This window comes from Aulostomus chinensis, chromosome 18 (assembly GCF_037954235.1).
Source record: "Aulostomus chinensis isolate RoL2024-O1b breed Wild chromosome 18, RoL_Achi_v1.0, whole genome shotgun sequence".
In the NCBI taxonomy this organism is placed as follows: domain Eukaryota; kingdom Metazoa; phylum Chordata; class Actinopteri; order Syngnathiformes; family Aulostomidae; genus Aulostomus; species Aulostomus chinensis.
This window is the reverse complement of record NC_141337.1, coordinates 15,987,975-16,012,420: the sequence shown is the minus strand read 5'-3', so window position 1 is coordinate 16,012,420 and position 24,446 is coordinate 15,987,975. Positions and strand designations below refer to the sequence as shown.

General features: G+C 44.2%; 1 protein-coding gene across 1 annotated transcript; it reads right to left on the bottom strand.

Moving 5' to 3' along the window:
• Nucleotides 1-1,117: 1,117 nt before the first annotated feature.
• On the bottom strand, nt 1,118-19,421 carry LOC147245382 (myosin-16-like). Its single transcript, XM_086185216.1, has 44 exons — nt 19,212-19,421; nt 18,977-19,120; nt 18,332-18,488; nt 17,909-17,936; nt 17,722-17,818; nt 15,133-15,225; nt 14,731-14,794; nt 14,494-14,592; nt 13,426-13,529; nt 13,150-13,288; nt 12,493-12,594; nt 12,184-12,350; nt 11,908-12,078; nt 11,631-11,807; nt 11,294-11,479; nt 10,164-10,251; nt 9,936-10,053; nt 9,049-9,169; nt 8,296-8,432; nt 8,057-8,138; nt 7,796-7,969; nt 7,621-7,701; nt 7,319-7,465; nt 7,085-7,189; nt 6,889-6,975; nt 6,637-6,782; nt 6,428-6,518; nt 6,082-6,138; nt 5,630-5,716; nt 5,304-5,549; nt 5,075-5,192; nt 4,870-4,997; nt 4,585-4,781; nt 4,357-4,489; nt 4,052-4,268; nt 3,789-3,925; nt 3,491-3,594; nt 2,968-3,160; nt 2,678-2,881; nt 2,432-2,557; nt 1,946-2,116; nt 1,666-1,866; nt 1,355-1,582; nt 1,118-1,273 (listed from the first exon to the last, which is right to left on the bottom strand). Exons 1-43 carry the CDS (start codon nt 19,419-19,421, stop codon nt 1,385-1,387), a joined length of 5,832 nt encoding a protein of 1,943 aa, XP_086041342.1. The 3' UTR covers nt 1,118-1,273; nt 1,355-1,384.
• Between the last annotated feature and the right edge of the window lie 5,025 nt (nt 19,422-24,446).

Genomic DNA, 24,446 nt, shown 5'->3' with positions numbered 1-24,446 from the left:
TTAATTAAGGAATTTCATGATGCTGTTTAAAAAAATTCCCAAGATGGATTTTTTTGTTTTCATATTTTGACGAGATCGCTGTCATTCGGCGCACAATCAGATCAGTGTTTACTTCAGATTTTAAACGTATGAACCCACTGTTGAACTATAATCACTGCTGGGTAAAACCTCTAGGGTGGGATCAAAGCGTTTGGGGGAGGTTGAGAATAATCTTAACGCTCTCATTGCTCCTAATAATGATTTGACAGTTGATTAGGAAACTTTATGTTTGCGATAACTAATAATTGTTTATTCTGTTGTAGTTTGCTCCGCCGAGTGCAATATTTAATGTATAGAGCAAGAAATCTCTCTATGCAAAGTGGTGACTTCAAAGTCTTGGTTGTGTGATGACGAACTGAGATTACAGTCAGAGTTATGGGGCGTCAATGCGAGATCAAAGGAAGATCCCAAAGATCCAAGCAAGAACCCCTTTTCCCAAAGAGAAGTTTTGTGACGCTACGTAAACCATGGCCCCTCAAACAGGCTCTGCACTAGAAGACTGAAATGGTGAAGGGGCCATGACATAACATCACATATTTGACCTTTAGATGCATAATTTTGATAATTAGAAATGTGTGTGTGTGTGTGTGTGTGTGTGTGTATATATATATATATATATATATATATATATATATATATATATATATATATATGTATTTTTTTATTTATTTAATTTTGTTTTATTTACTTATTTATTTTTTGGCTGAAGAAATTCAAAGTTCCTCTATCTGGATGTAAAACAACACAGGACTTTGTTACTTGCAAGTCATTTATTTTGGCTTCGTGGTAGATTTGTACTTCCGCACAGTAAACACACATGCGGGAGTGACACACTAAGGTGGGCTCTCTGTCGTTGACGTGAGAACACAGCTGCACCCTCTCCTCCCTCTAGTGAAAAGACTGAGATGACGCAAGGACTATGAGCGCATACAAACAGGAAAAAAATCTCTAATCCACAGTATCCTGGGACACAAAGCACTCTATAGAAGCAACCACAGCACCATTCAGACACACAAAGACTTTTTCAGGACCTAAAAGAAGCAGTGCGCGGGGTAAAAGAGCAGGTTATGTGACCGGTCCTAACTCTACATTGATTAAGACTATTGGTGATGTTAAAGACTCAGTTCTTTAAGACTTCCTAGGGTGTTCTGTTTGGGCTTTTTTAAGACTGTCCCCCTGGTTCATGTATCCTCAGTCTGATGTCCTGTGGAGGGTTGAAAAGGTGTGCGTCACTCTGAGGGGACAAAAGGACACAGATTATTAGCCCACTTGAATATTTCATCCTCTCTCTCAGTGCATGTGCATAAAGGCCTACCCTCTACAAGTGTGTGTTTCTTTTTCCTCTCTACTCGTCCTGTCGTCCACCGGAAGGTTTGGTGACCTGTACAATCTCCACTGAGGTGAAGCCCTTCGTGGTCGAGGCTCGGTTCCTGGTTCTCATTTTGTTCAGGGCCATCTCTGCCATTTCTGCACGCTCCTCAGCATCATCCAGCTCATGGACTGTCTTCCTGTATTTAGACAGGCTGCTGTTGGCCTGCTCCTCCTAAAATCACACAAGTCTGACGACTCAGTATTGAATTAAAGGAACACATACAAGTAAGACCTTTAAATACCGCTCCCACTCACGGCGTCTTCTATCTGGCGTTTGTAACTCTTGAGCTTGTTCTGGAGTTTCTCCACCAGCTCCTGCATGCGCTGATTGGTCTTGTGGTCCTCCTCAGTCTGGAAGATCAGCTCCTTGAGCCGACGCTCTCCCTTGCGAAGACTTTTAACCGTCTCAACGTGGCGCTTCTGCTCCTGGTCCAGGTCATTCTCCAGCTCCTTGATCTAGTAACACAGCAGAGGAATCAGTACAGAGTGAGGCTGAGCCAGGGCTGAGTTGTTGCCGACCACTCAGACTCCTCACTCTGGTTTCCAGTTTCTGGATGGTGCGTTTGCCAGCCTTCAGGGCCTGCTGCTCAGCCTCCTCCAGCTTCAGCGTGAGGTCTCGGAGGTTCTGCTCCTGGTTCTTCTTAATTTTCTCCAAGTGGGAGCTCCGCTCTTGCTCCTGGCGTAACTCCTCGCAAAGTCTTGTTGCCTGGAGACAGACAGACACGTCTGAATACAATAATAATAATAATAATTTTAAAATTCAGTCAAAGGAGGCACAGATTTCAAAAATGTTAGTATTCCATCTTTTTCTTCTTCAAAATTTCAACAATAAATTGGTCGATTAAGTGGAGACTCAACTGTCCACCACACAGTGTCTGTGATACCAAAACAAAGATCAAGCACTGGAGTAAAAATAGGAAGGAAACAAAATACTGATTACAACTACAAATGAGCAAACAGCAGCTGACAGCGTCTGGTCATAACTCTTGTAATTTAATCAACAATTCAAATAACAGCTCACATCAATCACAGCCTTCTTGGCTCTTTCGTCAGCAGAGCGAAACTCTGAGATCAGCTCCTCGTTCTCACTGGAGAGTCGGGCAAGGTCGGCTTCCAGCTTTCTCTTCAGGATTGTCAGACTCTGGTTCTAACCCACAAAATATAGGTCAAATCATGTTATGGACTTACAAAGGAAACCGGAATCATAAAACTCTTTAAAACCTTCTTTGGCAAGTGTGTGCTGCTGATTCTGTTCGTGACCACGTACCTGGATGCTGGTATCATTGAACCTCTCTGTCGTGTCCACCAGCTCTTGTTCTATTTGTTTTCGGGCCCTCTCAGACGCCTCCAGGCCTCCTCTTAGCTCCTCCATCTCTGACTGCATGAGGCAGAGGCGGCGCTCCTGGAGGCTGTATTTCTCCCTCAGCTCGTCGTGGAGACGTGCGTCCTCATCCATCTGCACCTGCAGGTCCTGGAGGAGGGGCGGGACACACCAAGGCTTGCTGTAGTATTTTCACACGACAAGGTTTTTCGAAGCAGATCACAAGAATATCTTACTTTGATCTGCTGCTGCAGCTTTTTGAGCGTTTTGACCAGCTCAGCGTTGTTCCTGTTGGCATGCTCCAGCTGAATCTCCATCTCATTCAAGTCTCCCTCCATCTTCTTCTTCATCCGCAGGGCCTCAGCTCGACCTTTGGCCTCGGCCTCCAGGCTGGCCTGCAGCGACTCGACTGTACGGGCATGGTTCTTTCTGAAAACACATGAAGAAGCCCTTGGATAGCGACACTAGAGACTCAAGACTGAATCTTTAAGTTTTGTAAGCGTTTGTAAACTATATTGAAAGGGGGCTAGTTTGTGATGGCCCAGGTTTTTGTCTTTATATTTCCTTTTTTTGTAGGATTTACAGCAAAAATGATACAATAATAGCCCTTTCAGTGGGGTTAGGTTAAAAAAGTGTCGTGTGTGCACGGCTGATGCGTTTGATTACATTTAAAACACTAAAACTAACAATCTCTTCCTTCTATTTCTGTTGTACCCATGTGTATTATGTTGGGGGGCATCTTTATGTCTGTTTTCTAACCTGGTGACTTCAAATTCCTCCTCCTTCTCATGAATTCTGCGGTCGATGTCGGCCTTCACTTGAGCCAGCTCCAGCTGCACACGCACCAGTTTACCTTCCTCCACCTGACGCACACGCACACACACACACACACACACGCACACGCACGCACAAAAACAAATAATACTTTCCTATTTTGGAATAATGTTCTATACAAAATCAAATCTTCCTCCAAATATAATTAGCTCTTCTTGTTCCCAGATTATTTTTCTAAAAGTTTTCTGCAGTCAGAAGTCACACATGCCCGTGTTGTTTGTACCTCTAGTGAAGTTTCGCACTCCTCCAAAGCCAGCTGTAGTTCTTCCTTCTCCACTTCCAGTTTCTTCTTGGCCTTCTGCAGCTCATGGACACTGCGACCTCCCTCCCCCAGCTGGTCGACCAAATCCCTGATCTCCTCTGAGAACAGGAGGACCAAAAAAAACCAACACAAACACCCTTATGAACAGATTATTTTATCTAGCTTGCTAGTTTTGTGTGTACCTCATATTTTGTACGACACTCTCTACGGCAGTTGAGGGGCACCTGAGAGGGTTTTGTTCTCCTTCTGGACGGTCTCGATCTGATCCCGACTCTCCTCGTAGGCGGTCTTCAGCTTGTAGAGTTCTGTCATGTAGGAGCGACTCTCCTTCTGACTGTTGTCCAGTTCCAGTTGCAGCTCCTCATTCTTGCAGCTCCACTCAGCTGCCAGCTTGTCAAAGGCCCGCTGCTTCTTATCCAGAGCTGCGGCCGCTGCGTTAGACTAGTCAAACAACCACAAAGTAAATGTTGTTTTTTCTTTTTAATCACAGATGACCCTCCAGACATAGATCTGTGTGCGATATGTCTACCTTCTCCAGGTCTATGGTGAGGTCCTCCACTTCACCCTGCAGCCTCTGCTTGACCTTTTCCAAGCTGGCAGCTCGGGCCTGGGCTGCCTCGGCGGCTTCTTCAGCCTCCTGGAGACGCACTGCTAATTTGCGTCTGCAGGAGGATTTAAGGATCCATGAGGAATCTCAGCAGTGTCAAATCTCTTACAAATGCCGTTCGTTTCATATTCATATTTCTCTCCAACCTACTTTGTCTCTTCCAGCTCCTCAGTGCGGTGGATGGCGTCCGTCTCATACTTGCTCCTCCAGGAGGTGACATCAGCATTGAGCTTGGACACAAGGCGCTGCATCTCTGCGCGGGCCTCTGACTCCTCCTCCAGCTGCTCCTTCAGCAGTGAGAGGTCATGGCGGGCATTAGCCAGTGCCACCACTGCTGTGTTACGACCCTGCAGGAGCAGAGGAAGGGAGGATGGTCTCGTCTTGTGTTTAACATGACATAGCCAGGAACATGTCATGAGCTGGAAGTTGACACACCTTGTTCTCCTCGTCCACTTGTCTCTTGAGCTCATCAATCTGTAAGGTGAGTGACGCCTTCAGCCTGGTGGCCTGTGACAGCTTACTCTGCACGTCCTCCAACTGCCGGCTCATATCATTATTCTCCACTACACACAAACAGAGAACCAGACCATCACAAACTTGTAGAAATAGCACTTGCTTGCGCGTGTTTTTGTCTTCCCACCGCTCAGATGGATTTTGGTGGCGTTGAGCTCCGTCTGAGTCCGCTCCATTTCAGCCAGGCGAGCGTTGGCCTCTGCCAGACTGTCCTCCAACTTATGGACGTGGGCCTCAGAGTTTATCTGCACCCACATACACAAGGATTCAAAAGCAGGAGAATGTGTGAGTTCAGCAATATCTCTCCTGAGACTTTGCCATCGCTGTTTCACCATAATGTAACAGCACCTTCGTACCTTTGCTTTCTGAGTGGCTTCCACTGTGACATTGAGATCTTCGATCTCAGCCTTCATGCTCTGTTTGTCTTTTTCCAGTTTGACCCTGAGCCTGTTCAGATTCTCCAGCTGCTCACCAAGCTCAGCCATGGCGTCAGAGTGCTTCTTCCTCAGCGCCGCTGCCGTTGCCTCTGACTGGAGCGCTGCCTCTTCTAGCTCCCGCCTCAGTTTTAGCAGATCTGACTCTCGCTTCCTGTTCTGCTCGATCTGAGGGTCAACCATAGATCGAGTCATGTTGGAGTGGGCTTCTAACCTCTGACTGACTGACAGCTGTCAGTCAAACTCACCTGGGCAACAGTGGCTCCTCCAGCCTCCTCCAGCCTATCACCGAGCTCCTCCAGATCTCGGGACAGTTCTGCTCTCTGCTTCTCCACCTGTCAGATAGACAACATTAAACCTTTGCTGCAGTATGTAACATACACTTTGCTGTTAGTGTGTGTGTGTGTGTGTGTATGTGTGTGTGTGTGTGTGTGTGTGTGTGTGTGTGTGTGTGTGTTGGCTGATGCATTTGAGAGTTTTTAATCAGATGTTGTACAGTTTCTCTGTTGTTAGTCTTCAGTCTCCATTAGCTTCAAGCTGAAAATATGACAGTAGCATTTTTTTTAAATTCTGGATTTACCAAAAAGTCACAAATAAGAAAAAAAAACATCTTGATTCATTAAATATATTGAAAGGTGAGTACTTGATGAACAAAGTGATATTTTTGGGTGATGCAGTGCAGTCAGATTAGAAATATAACCTTTGCTCTGATGGCTCGCTCAGCTTCCAGCTCCTCCTCCAGCTCCTCAATACGGCCCTGAAAAAATGACAAATCCCAAAACAGATTCCGAGAAATATTCTCGCTTTGAGACACAAGTCCTTCAGATACACATAATTATAGATTTAGCACATCGTTTGCAGAACATTCACAGTGACTCAGTCCTGCTAATACCTGACTGACCTCCCTGATAAAACATACATTTAAACAAAGAAGACACAAACAAGACAATCACCTCAGGGTGCAGTAAAAGGCTGCAGTCTCTCTCTCTCTCTCTCTCTCTCTCTCTCTCTCTCTAGCTTGAGATCAAGGACAGTGAGTCACAAACCTGGTGCTCTTTGAGCTTACGGCTGAGCATGGAACTGAGCGCTTGCTCGTCCTCCAGCTTCGAGTTCATGTTGTTGATCTCAAAGTCTCTCCTACAGGAACAATCAGCAAACACAGGGAGGCATCAGCATCCTCTGGGACTAAAGAGAGCGGGGTACATATGGGGTCGGTCCTGACCCCCGCGTGTGTGTTTGTATGTGTGTGTCTCACTTCTTGATGACTTCCTCCAGATCGATCTTGGCGTTCTCCATCTCGTTCAGGTTTTCTATCGTTATCTTCAGATCGCCCTCAGCTTTCCTCCTCGCTTTCTCCACCTCTGCCCTGATCCTCTTCTCCTGCTCCAAGCTATCCTCCAGCTACACACACACACACACACACACACACACACACACACACACACAGAGCAGACAGCTGTCCGTGCACAATCGAGTCTCTAATGATTTCTGAGAAGGACTTCTGTACCTCGTTCACTTGGGTGTTGAGCTTGCTGTTGGTTTTGGTAAGATGGTTGACTTTATCTTCTTCTGTTTGAAGATCCTCCAGAGTTTTCTGATGAAAATTGATCATTACAATTTAAAAAAACAACAAACAATCTTCGTTTCTAAATTCACAAGATTAAATACTTGCTGTGCAGTGTGTCAGTAAATTGTTTGTCTACCTGTTGCAGTTCCTCCAGAGCTCTTTTCTCTTTCTGCAGCTTGGCAATATGATCCTCGCGCTGGCTAAGGTCACTCGTCATGGTTCGAACTTTGAAGTCCAAACCCTAAACACACCATTCAACAGAATTATGTGGTCTAATCTGGATGTATGTCTGTTAATGGAGTTATCTCCAGATCAAGACAAAGCTGAGAAATATTTCTTTCAGCTTCTATGTCCTCCCTCTCCCCTCTACCTGTTTCTCCTTCTCAGATTTAGCCAGTGTGGACTCCAGAGACTCCAGGTCCCTTTTCAGCTCATTCAGTTCCCCTTCCAGCTGTCTCCTCTGAGAATGGAGTGAAGCTGCATTGCCCTCCTCCTCCTCCAGGCGCTCACGCAAGTCCTAAAAGTCAAAAATACGTTTTTTAGCAGGTTTCGAGGCAGCAAAAAAAACAACAACCATTTGTTAAAATTCCACAATTCAGGTGAATTAAATTAGATTCATAAAGAGTGAGAGTAGACAAGTCTTGTTAATTGCTGTGGTGTTGTAAGAATGACCTGCACTGACTCCTCCAGCTGGATCTTATGGTGCATCAGCTGTGTACAGCGCTCCTCAGCGTCACCCAGCGTGTCCTGCTCCTGTGGTGAAAGGAGAAGGAATTGTTGGTTTGACAGACTGAATTCTTAGTACTAGGACAGAGAAAGGAAGAGTTTCCGTGCGGCAGTTACTTACTGCAGCCAGCGCTAATGCCAGGTCGCTCTTCTCTTGTGACAGAGTGGCCATCTTCCCCTCCAAATCTTTGATCTTCCCCTCCAGCTCAGACACCTTCTCCACAGCCAAACGCAGCTCCTCCTCTTTAGCCTTGAAGATCTCCTCCTGGCGGGCGACCATCAGGAGGGGCTTCACCTGCAGGAGTCAAGACAGTAAATGTAATGATCATGACAAATATCAGCTATCAGGCCACGCGTGTGTTTGCGTGTGTCATGTTTTTACCTTAGTGTAAAGTTTCCACCAGCCCCAGAAACGTAACTGCAGGAACTTCCTCACATTGCGTTGGATGGCCATAAGTGCAATCCTGCATCACATGAACACACGCACGCACGCACGCACGCACACACGCGCGCACGCGCACGCACACACACACACACACACACACACACACACACACACACACACTGTTAGTGAACCCAGTCTCTATCTGAACACACACACACACACACACACACACTTACCGTCTGTCCACCATCTTCTTAAACTCGATCCTCATCAGAACTCCCCTGAGACGAGCCTGGAACATGGTGATGATCTTTGTCAGCCGTTCGTCACGCATGTCCTCCAGCTTTGCCAGAACACCTGCACGGAAAAACACCTGTGGGGGAGAAGAGGAAGGGGAAAACAGTTGGGGTCGTTCATCAGATGTGTGTTGGAGGTTTCGAGTTCAACTCAATGTGGATCTGTTTCTTCAAACATTGACATCCTTTGACAGTTTGGTTTGCATTGTAAATTCATCCTGAAAATCTCAGATTTGTTTATCGTTCTTTGTTGAGCACAACTTTTCATAAAATATAAGCCATATTTAAGTCATTAGCTACAATTTATACAAGTTTCGAAAATATGCTGTAGAAGCAAAGGCATCATTATCAGGAGAATGAACATGTCACTGACGTAATATTGGAAACTATGTATGATATTTTGATGTAAATGTTTTTCTGTAATTTATTCATGATCTGTGGTTTGCTTAAATAGACAATACTTCAAATTCTATTGTTATGTAACCACTCATATATAACGCTGAAAATTGACTTTAAACATCTCCAAGCTCTGGCCTTTTTTCTTGGATGTTTTCTTCATGTGCTTTTTTTGTAAAGGACTTTTTTATTCTTCAACTTTTTCAGAATGTTCCGGTTTGCGTGATTCATTTTTTGTGAACTGTGGAGCACTTTAATGTAACCCTGTACAAGATAACGTGCTGTTTAAAGAAGTACCTTGCTGTGGCCGATGCGATACTCCATATTGTCAAGGCCAATAGAATTTAGGAGGAGCTCCGAGGCTTTTTTGTTGTCCACAAATCCCTTAGGGATGACGCTAGGGTTGAGGATGTAGTACCTGGGAGACAGGAGGAGGAGGAGGAGGAGGAGGAACAGAAAGGGAAGAGAAGAATGGAGAGTAAAGGGATAAGGATGTAAACAAAGGGGGTCAGTACAGTTGTCTTTGACCTGACTAACAGACTTCAGTTAATCAAAATTCATCTGTTACACAAAGATATCAAGTTTCTAGTTCCTTATTTCTTTAGAAACTCCCAGTTCAGTCGGAAGGTTGAAGGAAAACAGACAGTTTGAGGGACACATGAGGAAGAATAACCAGTGAGGAGTTTAAAAACGAAAGCCTCTATTAGCATCAAATAATAGAGCTGTGATGAACTGTAGTGAAACAGAGGCTTCCAAATTTAAACGAAAAAGAAAAATGATTGTTGTTTGTTCATTCAGAGATTTTTTCCCCCTCATAAACTCATCATATTTCCAACAAATGACTTCTCAGAAACTGCTCTTGCTCCCAAACATGTTGGTATTTTTTACTCTTTTTTTTTGTCATTTGTTGCCTCTGGGTAGGAGATGTAGCGTAATAGTTTTCATTTTTCTGAAGCTGTCTCAGTTGCATCATCAAAGGGAAAAATAAAGACCTCTGTAACAGTTAAGAGCAGTCAAAAAGCCGCAGGAGAAGGACGCAAAAAAAGGAAATAAAAATGTAATACATGGTTTGGGAGCGAGTTCATACCATCTGAAAATAACTTCAGTGTTAGAACAGATCGAAACTATGACTGCAGTTTATTCATTAAAATAACTACTTACAGAAATGACATCATAAAATATACCTTTGTTTGAATTCTGGGTACTGTAGTCGATTTGGGAACCCTTTCCTGCAGATGCGAATGCCCTCCAGCACACCATTGCAGGCCAGCTGGTGCAGGATCAGGTGGTTATCCGTCACACCTTGACAAAAGAGGATAGTTCCAGTTTTACTGCTGAATAAATCGTGCATGCAACATACCTCAGAAACCTCCAACGGCCTCCTAACGATCATGCAATTTAACCCCACTAACCTGTCTTCTTCAGCTCATTGGGAATGATGCAGCGGACGAAGTGAGGAGCCGTGCTTCGCAGGGTGCTCATCAGCTTGTTCAACTGTTCCTGTTAATCACCAGTGAAATGGTAAGAGGTGTGTGTGTGTGTGTGTGTGTGTGTGTGTGTGTGTGTGTGTGTGTGTGTGTGTGTGTGTGTGTGTGTGTGTGAGGTGAGTAGTTCCACTGGTATAAGCTTATCTACTTCCAATCAAGAACAGTCATTCCCTAGCGAGACATTGTGTGATGACAGAACATTCCGAGAACATCTCTTCTGAGGAAATTGTCTTGTAACGTCTCCATAACATTCCGGTCAAGATGGACGTTGCATTTTTTTTTTTAAAGGTACTAGAATCATCTGACCCTAAGGGAACAATCCAGATGTTCTTGGAACATCAAATATTTTAGAGGAATATGTAAAGGATGTACACTTGCTCTCGTGTAGAAAATTCTAATAATGTTTCTTACAGTCGTTCATAAATATTCTGGGATGAGTGAAGCAAGCCTTTGGTAGGTTCCCTAAATGTTCCTGTCCGTTCATGTCGCCATTAGGTTCTTCAGTGGGTCTTGGAACATGGTGTCGTGATCAGGAAGGAACATACTTTATTCCTACTATGTCCTAAACCTTTCCAGAACATCCTAAGTATTCCCTAAATATCTGAATTACTTTTTTAAAGAACAATGTGACACCATTTACAGAAAGACGGGACGTTCTCAGAATGAAACATCAAGTTTCTCCTTTCGAAAAATCCAAAAGGAAAGTTGTCTTTGAAATGTTGTGATCTGACCCAAAAATGAGCAAAATTCCAGAAGTTATATGGGAAGCCTTGAATTACAGGGCTTAGGAACAACCTTCTGTAAGCAAGAGGAACAGGTGACTCATCACCTTTAGAGAACGTTACATAAGGTTCTCAGTGTTCTCTGCTGAGAGAATTTGGTCCGCACTTTGAATTTTTTGATTGGGTTGGAATAATGTTGTAGTAAATTCAACTTTGAGGTGGTGAATGGCTGATTGGTTTCGCAACAGTAATGTTATTCACTTGCCACACTTATATACCCATTAATGACCGGCTATGTGTTAGCTTAGCATAGCCGGTGTCAGAGTGAGTTACCCTGTAGAAGTTGGAGACAGTCTGGAAGGAAGAGCCTTTCTTCTGTTTCTTAGTTGCTCCTGCTGACTCGTCCTCTTTGAAAAGCAGAGCCAGCAAAGGCATGGAGGACTTCTGGAAGAGTCCCACTACCGTCTCATTCAGAGGGTCTTTGTTCTTCTCCAGCCAGCCAGCGATGTTGTAGCCCACCTGTGAGAGGCACAAACAACCTCACTGCACCTGTGTACATGATTAATTCACCTACAACAGCTGGAACTCCAAACAGCTGGAGAGCTCAGGCCATAGATGCTGCTAATATTCATCTATATGTCAGAGAGTCCAAGAACAAGCCATCACTCACAGTGCCGGCATAGTGCACCAGCTCAAAGTGGACCTCAGCTCCTTTCTTCCCCCCTTTTGGCTTGAGAAAGTTAGTGGACTTGCCCAAGTGGTTGTCATGGAGAGCTGCTTTGAAGGTCGCATCTGTTGCCTTTGGGAACACACACTGCTCCTCCAGGATGGAGAAAATCCCCATCGGCTGGGGAGGAGACGGACAGAGAGAGAGAGAAAAGAGAGAACGAGGTGAACAGTGATCGAGGACATGGCCAAGTCCCGCAGAGAGCGAGCGAGAGTCCTACCTTCTCCAGCAGGTCGATGCAGGCCTGCAGGTCCAGGCCGAAGTCAATGAAGACCCAGTCGATGCCCTCCTTCTTGTACTCCTCTTGCTCCAGCACAAACATGTGGTGGTTGAAGAACTGCTGTAACTTCTCATTAGTGAAGTTGATGCAGAGCTGCTCAAAGCTGTTGAACTGGAGGAGAGAGAGAGAGAGAGAGAGAGAGAGAGAGAGAGAGAGAGAGAGTTGGACCATGACAGGATGTGACATCATCTCCCACCTGATCAAGCCGAATCTCACCTCAAAGATCTCAAACCCAGCGATGTCCAGCACTCCGATGAAGTACTGCCGCTGCATCTTGGTGTCCAGGGTCTTATTAATGCGGGTCACCATCCACTTGAACATGCGGTCGTAGATGGCTTTTGCCAGAGCACCGATGGAGTACACACACTGGTCCTGGTTTTGACCTTTCACAAGAAAAAACTTTATAAATGAGTTTTAAGCTTTGGGTGAGTACTTCTGATAATAATAATAATAATAATAATAATAATAATAATAATAATAATAATAATAATAATAATAATAATAATAATAATAATAATAATATACTTTTGGTCACAAACTCATTGCCAACTTTGACGCGGGGTCGTGTGATGCCCTTTTGCAGCTCCCCAGAGTTGATGGCCATGAGGTGGGCAACTTTGTCAGCCACTTTAGGAAGGACAAAGAGGACACAAAGAATGAACAGAGTCATTTCAGTATTATCTTGAAATATGGGTCAGAACACTATTTAAAAATAAAATTTGGACTTTGAGTTTGACTGAGGAGAAAGTTCAGACTTCATAAAAATGTTAAGAGAGAGAGAGAGAGAGTGAAGTAAAAGGGTAGGAAACTAGGCCGGTTAGATGGAGAACAGAGGAAGTTTGATGGGGAAGAGAATAATTAAAGGAACATGCCAACTTTTTGAAAACGGTGCATTCCTGGCTCGTTAGCTTAGTGCAGTGACTGCTGTTGGGTGTGAAGAGTGTCTCTGTCAAATTCTAGAAATGCACTTTTCTCTGAAAATACAGAAACGTTAACGCAGGCGAAGCCCATTTCGGAGCGAGGAGTATCTGATAACTTTGACATGGCACGCTAACACTCTGCTCCCACCACCATTCATTGCCGTCTGAGCTAGCTAATTTGAATTCCCAAAAAGTTGATGTGTTTCTTTACCAGGCAGATTTGAAACCAGAGAGCAAGTTAAGTGAGATTTTCTTTTCATACCCTCAGTGGAATCCACGTCAGCCTGTTCCTCTCTGGGTTTCTGTTTGAACTTCATGTTGCCAAAGTGCATTATGCCTCCAGTCAGCTTGTAGATGCTCATCTTCTCCTCAGCAGTGAAACCCAGGACATCAAAGGCTTCCTGTGAGCACGCAAGCGCAGAGAGGGAGAGAGGACAGAAAATAGAAGCATTTCATTTGACTTACTAATTTAAAACCAAACCTTTCAACTGACATGCTGTGAATCACAACATGAGAGCGATAACGAGGGCTGACTCACATCAGTGACCTGCAGCTCATCGCCATCATCCATGTTATCCACCACAGTGACTCCCTGACACACCCACGCATATTGTTTGGGGTCTGGGCTCAGCAGCAGGGCCTCTGGAAGACATAGTGTTGTATTAAGAGTCTGTATTACAGGTTTTCTAAATTGTTGAACCCCTGAACCGTCTCCTAGTTTCAGTCCAGGATGCAGAGACCCTCTCTAGGTTTAAGAGCAGACTTTAGACCTTCCTTCTTGATAAAGCTTATCGTTACAGTAGGGCTGCTTAGGCCGGCCCTAAGATAGGTTGCTATAGGCTTAGACTGCCGGGGGATCTCCCATGGTGCACTGGGCTTCTCTCCCCTCTGTCCTCTCTATCCTCCTGTACTCATATGTGTTACCAACTCGTCTTCTTCTCCGGGGCCTCTGTGCTTCCCCACTCCCCAGATCCCTGACTGCTGCTGGAGGAGGCTACAGACCTGAAGAGGCTCAAGCTGCCACCCTTAGCACCACCTGCTCACTTCCCCATCTGTCCTTCATTCTCTTCCCTTTCTCTCTCTTTTTAATCCCTATCTGCCTCTCTGTCCCTCTCTTTCCATCTGCATATCTGTCTTCCTCCATTATCTGTCTTGGTGTCTGTCCTGCTCTCATTCAGCAGAAGGCCGTCTCCACTGAGCCTGGATCTGCTCCACGTTCCTGCCTGTTCAAAGGAAGGTGTTCATCCCTGCTGTTGCAGGATGTGCTGCTGATGGAGAATTGTTGGGTGTAAATTCACTGAAGGAGTGAAGTGCTGGACCTGCTCTACCTGTACAGAGTCATGAGATAACCTTTGTTGTGATTTGGAGCTACACAGATAAAACTGACTTGACTTGACTTCAACACCATTCAGTGAACCAAATGCTCACTGGCCTGAACCATTTTACTGGATTAATCACTGTTTTGGCAAAACTGTAAAATAATTAAATACTTTTTTTTCTCTCTTTTATTTTGCACTTCAAGACATTGTAATATCTTCCTGTGAACATATGGAACACTTCTTTGCAAGAAAATGATGTGACTATACTGCAGCCTGGTCCGTCTCACCTATGAGTTCTGGCTTCCTTGCAGACAGGAGCTGGTAGAAGATGTGGTAACTTCTCTCAGCTGCCTGCTGAGAAATGACTCTTGATTTCTCCAGCAGATCTGATACACACAAAAATACCACATCCATATATTGTTCATTTACATCTCACAGCGTTTTGTTTTTTTATTTGTTTTTTTTACGACCCACGTAAAAAACTATGTGCTTAAAGGAAAATGAAATCCACAGGATCCACTCACAGGTCTCAATGTCGGCACCAGCTAGCTTAGCTGTGGGGCCAAAGTGGATGCGAATGAACTTTCCCTAAAAGGAAGGCAAGAACAAAATAGTATTGGTCATACAGAGAGACAAATCTGTACGAGTGTGTTGCCATGGTAACTCTCAACCCACCACCAAACATTTACATGCTGGGCAAAAGATCAAGAGGGCTACAGCAAGGTTTGGCGGACACAAGAATCTTCTTCTCATTATTACAATTTTGGATCCAAACAAATGAATGAATGTGTTGTTACATTTCACTGTAAAACCTTGTCCACATAGTTGATTTAATGTTTTTCCTTTTCTTCTCTCTCCAGATTATGACAACCTCCTTTTTGACTGTGTAAATTATAATGTAACGTTATTTGTGTGTATGTGCATACGAAACGAGAAGAGTTGTTGTTTCTGATGGTCTTGGCGTTGCCAAATGCCTCCAGCACCGGGTTAGCCTGAATGATCTGGTCCTCCAGAGAGCCCTGAGAGGAGAGGGGAGAAAAGAGAAGCCTGTAATGAGTGACTTTAACCACTCGGGGGCAGTTGGTGTTATGAGGAAAACGTGATATGTCCCCATAGAGCAACAAAGCCACAATATTCACACTTCTTTTTTATACCTTTTTGCATAACTTAATCGTCTTCTGTTTTGTTTTGTTTTTCTGAGCAGGAAGTATGCTGTAGGTTTTTAGAGATTCTTCTTGTAAAATAGTCTTGAAAGTGAAACAAATATTTTAGAGTGGCACCTGAACTATGAACTGAAACTCATCATAAAACTCTGTAAGGAGGGGAACCGCAGAGTTGGTGATATTCTAGGTTACTCTTAACACTTCTGATGTTACACACTGTCATTTGACACAGCCAGCACCACTGGAGCCCTTTCAGAAACCCCATCATCCGTCTACCACCCACGTCAGAGTAAAGGATGGAAAACCTATTACATTAACTGGCATTCATCATCCCCCTGGTCAGCAAGAGTACAGTTATAAACAAGTTCTCATATAGGAGCTGGCAGGGTCACACAAACTTCATCTTGACCACCTGTCCTAGGCCCTTAACAGATATCTTTGTGGCCCTCAGATGGCGTAAAGGTTACAAATCTGTTGTGAGTGGCTCCTCAAATAGCCTCAGTCCTGGTTCTGTCTCTGAACCCAGAGTGGTAATCAGGAAACCTGGGAGTCAGACATGTGCCGTGGTTGTTGAGAGAGATCAATCTGAAGCACGTATTCACCCAAGTCCACCAGAACCTCATCAAAATGGTCCCGCAATGTGCATTCAAGCCCAGTTGATAAAGAAACTTCCGAACAGGTTGACTTAACTGACTGGATAACAGGACTGAATAAAAGAAATCCAATGTCTTCTGGAACCCCCCCCCCCCCCCATCCGTCCACACTGTCTGTCACAAATGTAACTATTGACCTCCACCCAGCACACACCTTTAACACCACACTACTGCCTCAAAAAGAATCCATAAAAACAAGACACCCACTGGTGACCCTCAGTTAGACTGTGCATCGTCCTGTCCCTACTTTTAAGGCCTCACTTTGCAACTGAGGTCTTTTCATGCGGCCTTGAGGTTTCTAGTGAAGCTGCTACGTCTCCAACACCCACAGCAAACATCTTCATCATCAGCACACAGTGGTACATTAAAAAGAGTTTGGTGGCTTTTATTCTGGAGTGCAGCACCTCTACGCTTCCCCCTTAGCCTGCATTGCAAAGGTTCTGGGACTAAACTACGCAGCTGCCTTGACAACAACTCCGCCTCTGCTCTTTCTACCGTCACCATTCAGGTTGCCCCACATAACACAAACAGCAATACCACAAGCCTTAAAAACAAAATGTACAAATCTTTTTTCCTGGTTGTACGTTAAAGAGAGCAGAATTATTGCATAACTTTCACTTCTTGCTTGTGACCTCTCAGCATCGTGCTCAGCTGCACTGCGCTGGACATAAAAACTCCTCAGAGAGTCATTAAACCACGGCAGTTCGTCCCCAGCCTAGAGCCACCTTGATCTGACAACATACACTGAACTCAAAACGTCGACATCAGGACACAAACATGATCAAGGACTCATGTCACTCGGGCAACCACCTTTGCACCCTGGATAGCACTGTAAATCTATTAAGACCTGAACTTATCAAAAACTCTGAGACGGTTTGTTCTTGTTCTATCAAATGTATCCAGGCAATAATATACAACGCGCGGACTATTTATTCCTCACGTCTTTACATTCATATTTGTTTATACATGTGTGCAGGACTTTCTGTACGTGTGTGTGTGTGTGTGTGTGTGTGTGTGTGTGTGTGTGTGTGTGTGGGTGTGTGTGTGTGTGTTGATTTGCTGCTGGTGGTTTGATCTCATTTTGCAGCAGTGCAAATGAAAACTAGAAATCTGCAGGCAACGATGAGCAGGCCCCTCATGCCCCTGCGCACTTTGTGTGTGTTTTGCTGTTCCTTTTGAGCAGTAGGGTGGAGAAAACTCATATTTGGATTGTGCACCAGAAAACACATACCTACAACATATCATGTTGCTGCACATATTGTGATTTTAATGCTGGGTAATTTTGATGGAAATCAAATGATGTTTGTTACGTCACATTTATTTCATCTACATACTTGATGCTTCCATCAAAGTGGTCATACTTTTAAATGAAAACTCACATTCTTCATAGAAATGAATCACTAAGTTCTTAAGGTTCTTGTCCACACTTTGGGAAGTCGACTGTCCAGTGTAAAACAAGGCGTTTCCTGTTGACACCAGGTGGCGCTATGACCATCACTGATTGGTGATGTCCATTCTACAACTCTCCACCAGGTGAATGGAAATCAGATTTTTGTGTAATTCTAATCACATGTTATGATGTCCTTGGCGGGGCTGATTAAGACATTCAGTTCAATTCAATTCAATTCAAAGAGAACTAATTTGAATGCATATAATCAAATAAGATAAATATACATGGACACACCTGTACAACTCTTACCTTTGAGTCGGGAGCTTTGCTCCCTGAGGCTCCAACATTGGCAAAGTACTGGATCACCTTCTTCGTGTTTTCAGTCTTGCCAGCCCCAGATTCTCCACTGGAGGAGATCAAAACAAACGAGGATTAAATAGTAGTGTGACATGCAGAGAGTAACTTGGAAATGAAGAAGCGTTGTGTTTGTCCTTACGTGATCAGCATAGATTGGTTCTCATGCTCTGTGATGGTACAGCACGGGGGGGGGGGGGGGAAGACAAACAAGAGTGTGAGAGAGATGAGAATAATCACTGCTGATTTCCTTGCGAGCAGATCAGAGGGTTGCAGACGTCCTCTGTCAGCAGTACAATCAAACAAAGACAGCTGCCAGTTCTCCCCTGATGCCACATAATGGCCTCAAAGTACTCTACTTTTCCCTGAACAAATCATTACACTGATTACACACCTCCTGCAGCAGCCGCACCCCTTCGATCCACATACTGAAGTGTAATGACATTCAAACAACTCATCTCAAAAGACTTATCCCAAATCAACAGACACCTCTTGGGGCTCGTCCCTCCCCTCACCCTTCACTGCCTATTTTCTGCTGTCTGAGTAAGTCCCCCTGTCTCCTCACCCATCATCATGTCGTGGTAGGCGTTGTCCGAGATGGAGAAGAGGTGAGGTGGAACTTCATTGCGTTTCTTCCCCTTGTACATCTGGGCCACTTTGGCGCCGTAGATCGGCAGCCATTTATACGGGTTGATCGTCACACAAAAGAGGCCTGAGTAGGTCTAAAAGAGCGAGAGGAGACAAAAAGCAGGATGACTAATATTTGCTAGAGTATGGAGTTTATTCTATAATTAAAGGTTGTTGTGTTGTATTTGAAGGTGTGATCTACTACTTTTCTCAGAATGCCTTTTAAAGAAGATTTTCAGTCATGCAGTGGTGCACTTTGGTAAAATTGGGAGCTTGTCAGTGATGATTTTCTTCAGTTTTCGGCAAAGACTGAGATGTTCTGACTTCTAGTGTCTGGCATGAGTCAGACTCAAGAAAACAGCGGAGACTACATTTCCCAAAATGCAGCTCAAAGCATTTTCGTTAGACTTACCTAACTCTATGTCATACTTCCCCAGGCAAATGAACTGATCTTTTCTGTAAAATCTTTAATGAACATAAAATCTAACTGGACTTCTTTTCAGTTTTGGTTTGGGGCACAGTAATAACATTTTCCCATTCAGTAATCCCTTCCTCTGCTGTGGGTGTACGACTCCCGGCTTACATAAATCCTCATGCTGACATAGCGGCTGCGCAGGTTTTCTAAGACGCTGGCCTCATTGAGGAAAGTGAGGTTGGCCATGTCGCTGGCTTGATAGAACTTAGGGGGATTCATCTGCTGAAGATCATCCTTCTTCACGACCACCGTCTGATGGGGAACAAAGGACACTTGATCACATCTCATTCACTTTATAAATGTAAAAGTTTCCCCGACCTTTAACCTTCCATATAAGTCTTACCATGTTCTTGCTGTTCTTGACAGTGACTTTGTCACCATCTTCTGACTGAATCTCTCCAGAAATGAAAGCCTCCTTTTCATCTTTGACCCAGCAGGAGCGCTTAATGTCATAGGCCTTATTCATGGCATCCAGGCGCTCCTTCTCAGAAGGATTCAGGAACGGCATGGGGTCCACTTCGTCCCTGCACTCCCCTTTATAAGCGCCCGGCATGGCTGCTGCTGCTGCTGCTACTGCCGCTGACACACACGACCAAGGAACTCACTCACCTACCGGCTGCTGCAGAGAGAGGCTGAATGACGAGAGAATACAGAAGTCAAGGAGGAACGAGAGGAAGCAGGCTTGTTTGTTTTATTCTGGTTTTCGAGACTCAAGGACCAACCAATGCAGGAGGCAGCTCAGAAGGTCTATGGGTGTGTGTATGTTGAGGGCAGGTCGTTATATATCAGAGTCTCTGCTTCCTGATATGGTTACAACTCTAAAACCAGCCATCACCCTGAGGTCTCATCCCTCTGATCTGTCTGCTCCGAGATTTGGGAATTCTTCAATCTGCCCATCTGTCCATTTAGGGCTTCCCTGGAAGGCCATTTGTTCGGGCTGAAACCATCTCCTTGCCTCACCCTGTATCTATCTCTTCCATCCTTCTGCCCCTCCTCACTTCGATTTTCACCCCACCATTGCCTCTAGTGGGATCCTAAATTAAAACCATTAAGCCACACAGACAGAAAAGGTTTCAATCTCTAAATATTTTTTGCCCTCGGCGCTTCTAACAGCAACAAGTTGGTTGACTGTCTCGTTCTTGTTGAGGGAATTTCTTCAAACTTGGTGCAAACATCCACTTGGACTCAAGGATAAATGAACTTTGATTGTCAAAGGTTAAAGGTCACTGTTATATGCACTTATTTTGGTATTTCTTCCTATTTATAAGATAATCTTGATACTTTTGCTGCACATTATCTCGAGAATATTTCTACAAACGACAAACCATTTTTTCCCACCGTTTATCATTTCTGGACTATAAGGCCAGTTATGCCCAAAATACCTCACATAGAATACAACACTCCTGTAGTGACAGGAAGATTTTGTTATGGCACAGAACCCTTGGATCCGCAATGAAGCTTTTTGTTCTGCCAGATCCCTCAGATCTGAATCAGCTGTTACTCTTGTTCCCCAAAGGAGGTATGAAACAGATTGACACTGATCACATGCTCACAGACATACACAGGAGAGTTACTGATTTCACTCACTTCAGTGACTAAGTACATATTTACTTCATCTGAGGCAGAGGTCTTGTAGTTTCAGTCCTTGTATCCTACTTGTATTTAGTGTTTATTGCCCCTGTCCGGATGTCAATGGCTGCTAATTACTTCATTCTCATTAGCAATGAGCTTAAGTCCACACCAGACTTAAGACCGTAAATTGGGGACGGTATGCGCGATTGGGGTCATGTCCTGAATTGGTAAAACACTGATTTCTTGGTCAGTTGTTAAGGTTAGGGTTAGGGTTAGGCAAGCGTGTGTGTGAGTGTAGATATGTGTGTGTGTGTCTCAAGGGCTTCAATAGGATTTGAAAAACAAGCACATAGACCACACATGCATACACATATTTCCATGTTCATGTACGCAAATGCACAAACACACATAAACACATGTAACAGCTGTACCTGACCACTGCAGAGGGATAAACACACTCTTGCATATGTGTTTGTGTATTTCTGGCATTACTACAGCCACCTGTGGCGTGTTGACATGGAAATAGCTGCAAACACAAGTGGGAAGGAGGCGCAGATTTAAGAGAGGAGCAGATGAAAAGAGAGAACAAGGTGTGTAGGAGAATGAGGGAGTGAAGGGTAAGAGTGTGTGAGACGTGTTTTGGATTTGTGTTGGTGAGTGTATTATCTATAACTCTATGTTTGAGAGACATGATGGGGGTGTGCGTGCTAGTGTGTGTGTGTGTGTGTGTGTGTGTGTGTGTGTGTGTGTGCGCGCGCGCGCGCACGCATGTGGTTCTGTACTTGTTTGTTCTGAGTGTGTCGAGGCCGTCATGGCGCTTCACTGCTTATGTGGATTTACTGTGTCCTGTACAGGCTGATCAGAGGGTCCATTGTTCCGACAGCTAATACTGCCGCAGTGCTGCTAACACCAGTTGGGCCTCCAAGCCAAATCCCAACAACCCTTATCCCTGCACACCAAGTGCTTTACTTTATATTCCTGACAAACATCTCGACAGCATATTTCAGATGTGTTCATTTCAGCTCCTGTGCAGCTGTATATTCCTCCACGAACATGAACGGCCGTAAATCAGAAGTTATTTGAAACAGCAGATAACTAAATACCTCACTGACATATTATCAAGGTTATAGCTGCATTAATGCACGGAAAATTAGAGAGCAATTGGAAAATGCATGCATGTACGTCAAGGTGAACAAAGTCATTCTGGCCCCTGATACTTTCCTGATCAGGTCCAAATTAAAGCTGCAAGCAGTGATGAGCAGGATGGCGCGCCATCTCCAGGTCAGGGATGAGACCCTGTCCTGAGTGGAGGAATTCAAAGTTCAAGTTCCTTGGGCTCTTGTTCACGAGTGAGGGAAAGATGGATCGTGAGATTGACAGGCAGATTGTTGTGTCATCTACAGTGATGCGGACTCTGCATTGGTCCGTCATGTGAAGGGGGAGCTGCGCCGAAGGGGAAAGCTCTCAATTTCCTGGTCAATCTATGTTCCTACCCTCTCCTATGATCATTACTGAAAGGACAAGATTGCGGGTACAAGCAGCTGAAATGAGTCTGGGCTCTCTTAGAGATAGGGTGAGAACTTCCACCATCTGGGAGGAGCTTGGGCTACAACCACTGCTCAAGGTTCAAGGTTCAAGGTTCAAGGTTTCTTTATTTGTACCCGAGGGTAAATTTGTTTTGCAGGCAGGAATTCAGCAATCCCCTCATACCACTCACATCTCCACACTAGACATACCAGCCAGGTCCATACAAAAAAATCAATCAAATAAAATCAATCAGAAAAAAAATCTATCCAAATATAAAAACATGGTAAAAGTGCTTGTCACTGCGTCCTTTGATCTGAATGAAATCATCAGAAGTAAAATCCAAAAAATAAGTTATAAATAACTTTATATAGATTTATGTCCGGTACCCTATGGTCTAGACTTATGGTCATTTAAAATTTCGACCGCTCTGGGTATAAAACTGATTCTGTACCGCTTTGTGTGACCCTTCGGTACGCTGAATCTGCGGCCAGAGCGGAGGAGCCGGAACTCATATCAGCTCCTTCATATCGAGAAGAGTCAGATGAGGTGGTTCAGGCATCTGGTCAGGACGCCTCCCTGGGGAGGTGTTCAGGACATGTCCAAATGGTAGGAGGACTCATGGAAGACCCAGGGCACATAAGGTGCTGGGCGAAGTAGCAGGGGACAGGGAGGTCTGGGTCTCTCTGTTTAGGCTGCTGCCCCCCGCAACCTGAGCCAGGAGAGACTGGTGCAAATACCACTTCCTGCAATCACTGGGTGGCACTATGACTTAAATTCAGCATGTGCATGTCTTCAGGCTGGGACTTTCATCACATGCAGGGTCAAGGGAAGGTCTGACCATGTGGAGTCAAGTTACTCGTTTTGTGCTCTCGGATGATTCAAGTGTCCAAAGTGTCTGTCTCACCATGGTAACGGCTCTCTGTAAACACATTAACAAGGTGTTTCCAATCAAATTTGAGATGTAAATACCACATATTTCAGCTCCCCCAAATAAAGGTGCCAGAGACGCATGGCCCCCCATTGTCTCCTGAGGGGTTAAAGGGCACAAATTTAGCAAAAACACAGATAATAATCAATTATTTAAATTACATTTAGAACAATTTATTAAATTTCAAATGGAGCTACCTCTTGTATTGTTCATCATTATAGTACCTATCTTATCTTTAGAAATAATCAAGGTGTTTAAAAAAAATTCTTTGATCTTTGTTGATTTGTGGAAATCATCTTGCAACCCTCCAAGGGATCCCAGTCCCCACTTTGGGAACCCCTGCAAAAGGGACGTACATCAGTGTAAAGAAACATTTCCTGTTGCAAGCGGGTGAAGCTTTGACTGATCAGTTCCAAATTTTACTGAGTCATTCCACGTGGCGTTCTGCACCTCTTCACCAAGTTTAGTGAAAATTGGTGGCATAGATTTGCACAATGCTCCTGACAGACGGACAAACGTCATGAGAAACAAGCTGCAGCAGAGGTCATCACTACTGTTCACTGAATAAAGTCTAAATATTCTTACATACTTTTAGTGTTTGTGGAAGCTGCACCGTCATGGATGTGTCTGCCTGTTGCCAGCCTTTATGACACCATCTCTCTGTTCATGTGAACAGCACATCAATACGGTGTCAATGGCAAGGCTGATCTATTGGTCAGTCTGTTCTACACTTTGGTGCAAACTGCTAGCTATGATGTATCAAGAACACTGGGCTGCTACTGTGTTTGGAATCTGTTTCCCCTGAGATTAAACAGCAGCTTCGCATTTGGACTTCTTCTCCTCATTAATAATGAGATTGAGAAAAAAGGGATTTAAGAGATCGCCGAAAGAAAAAAAAAGATTTTATTCACATCACTGCTGTAGATACAGGCAAGCATCTCCATTTTAGCCTCTGCAGTCACATTAATCTTCCCTCTGTGTGTATATTTGATGTTATCATTTGATCTGAAATATCTGAATTTAACAGATCACAACTCTGGCATTTATAACTGAGTCACTCGTCTGTAATGTTGGATTGTGCCACAGGAAGGTGCCCACATCAGTGTAGGAATTTCAGATTACTTCACTTCCAATTACAACACTGCCAGACTATCGATCTAAGGGAGCCTGGAGTGGCCGGAGAGATGATTTTAAAATGTTTTTGTTAGTTTGAGACAATATATGTGTTCCATTGATTTAACGAATTAATTGCCTCAACATCTAGTTTGTTCCTTCAGTGTATTATTTTGATGCCATAACTTGTTCAAAAATATGATATAACTAAACTATCGTATTCCACGGCTTCATAGTTTCTAAAGTGAGGAAACAAGTTTTATCTTGCAGTCCCAAACGAACTAAATTGAGAGGAACAGTATAATTTGGGGGCTCAAAGAATGTTCTCTCAAAGTTCATACAAAGTAGCGTCTCTATGGCTACTCTGTACAATCTAACTTAAAAAAAGTGATAAATATCATGTAGGACTTCTAATGATATTTTACTTTGTAACCATAG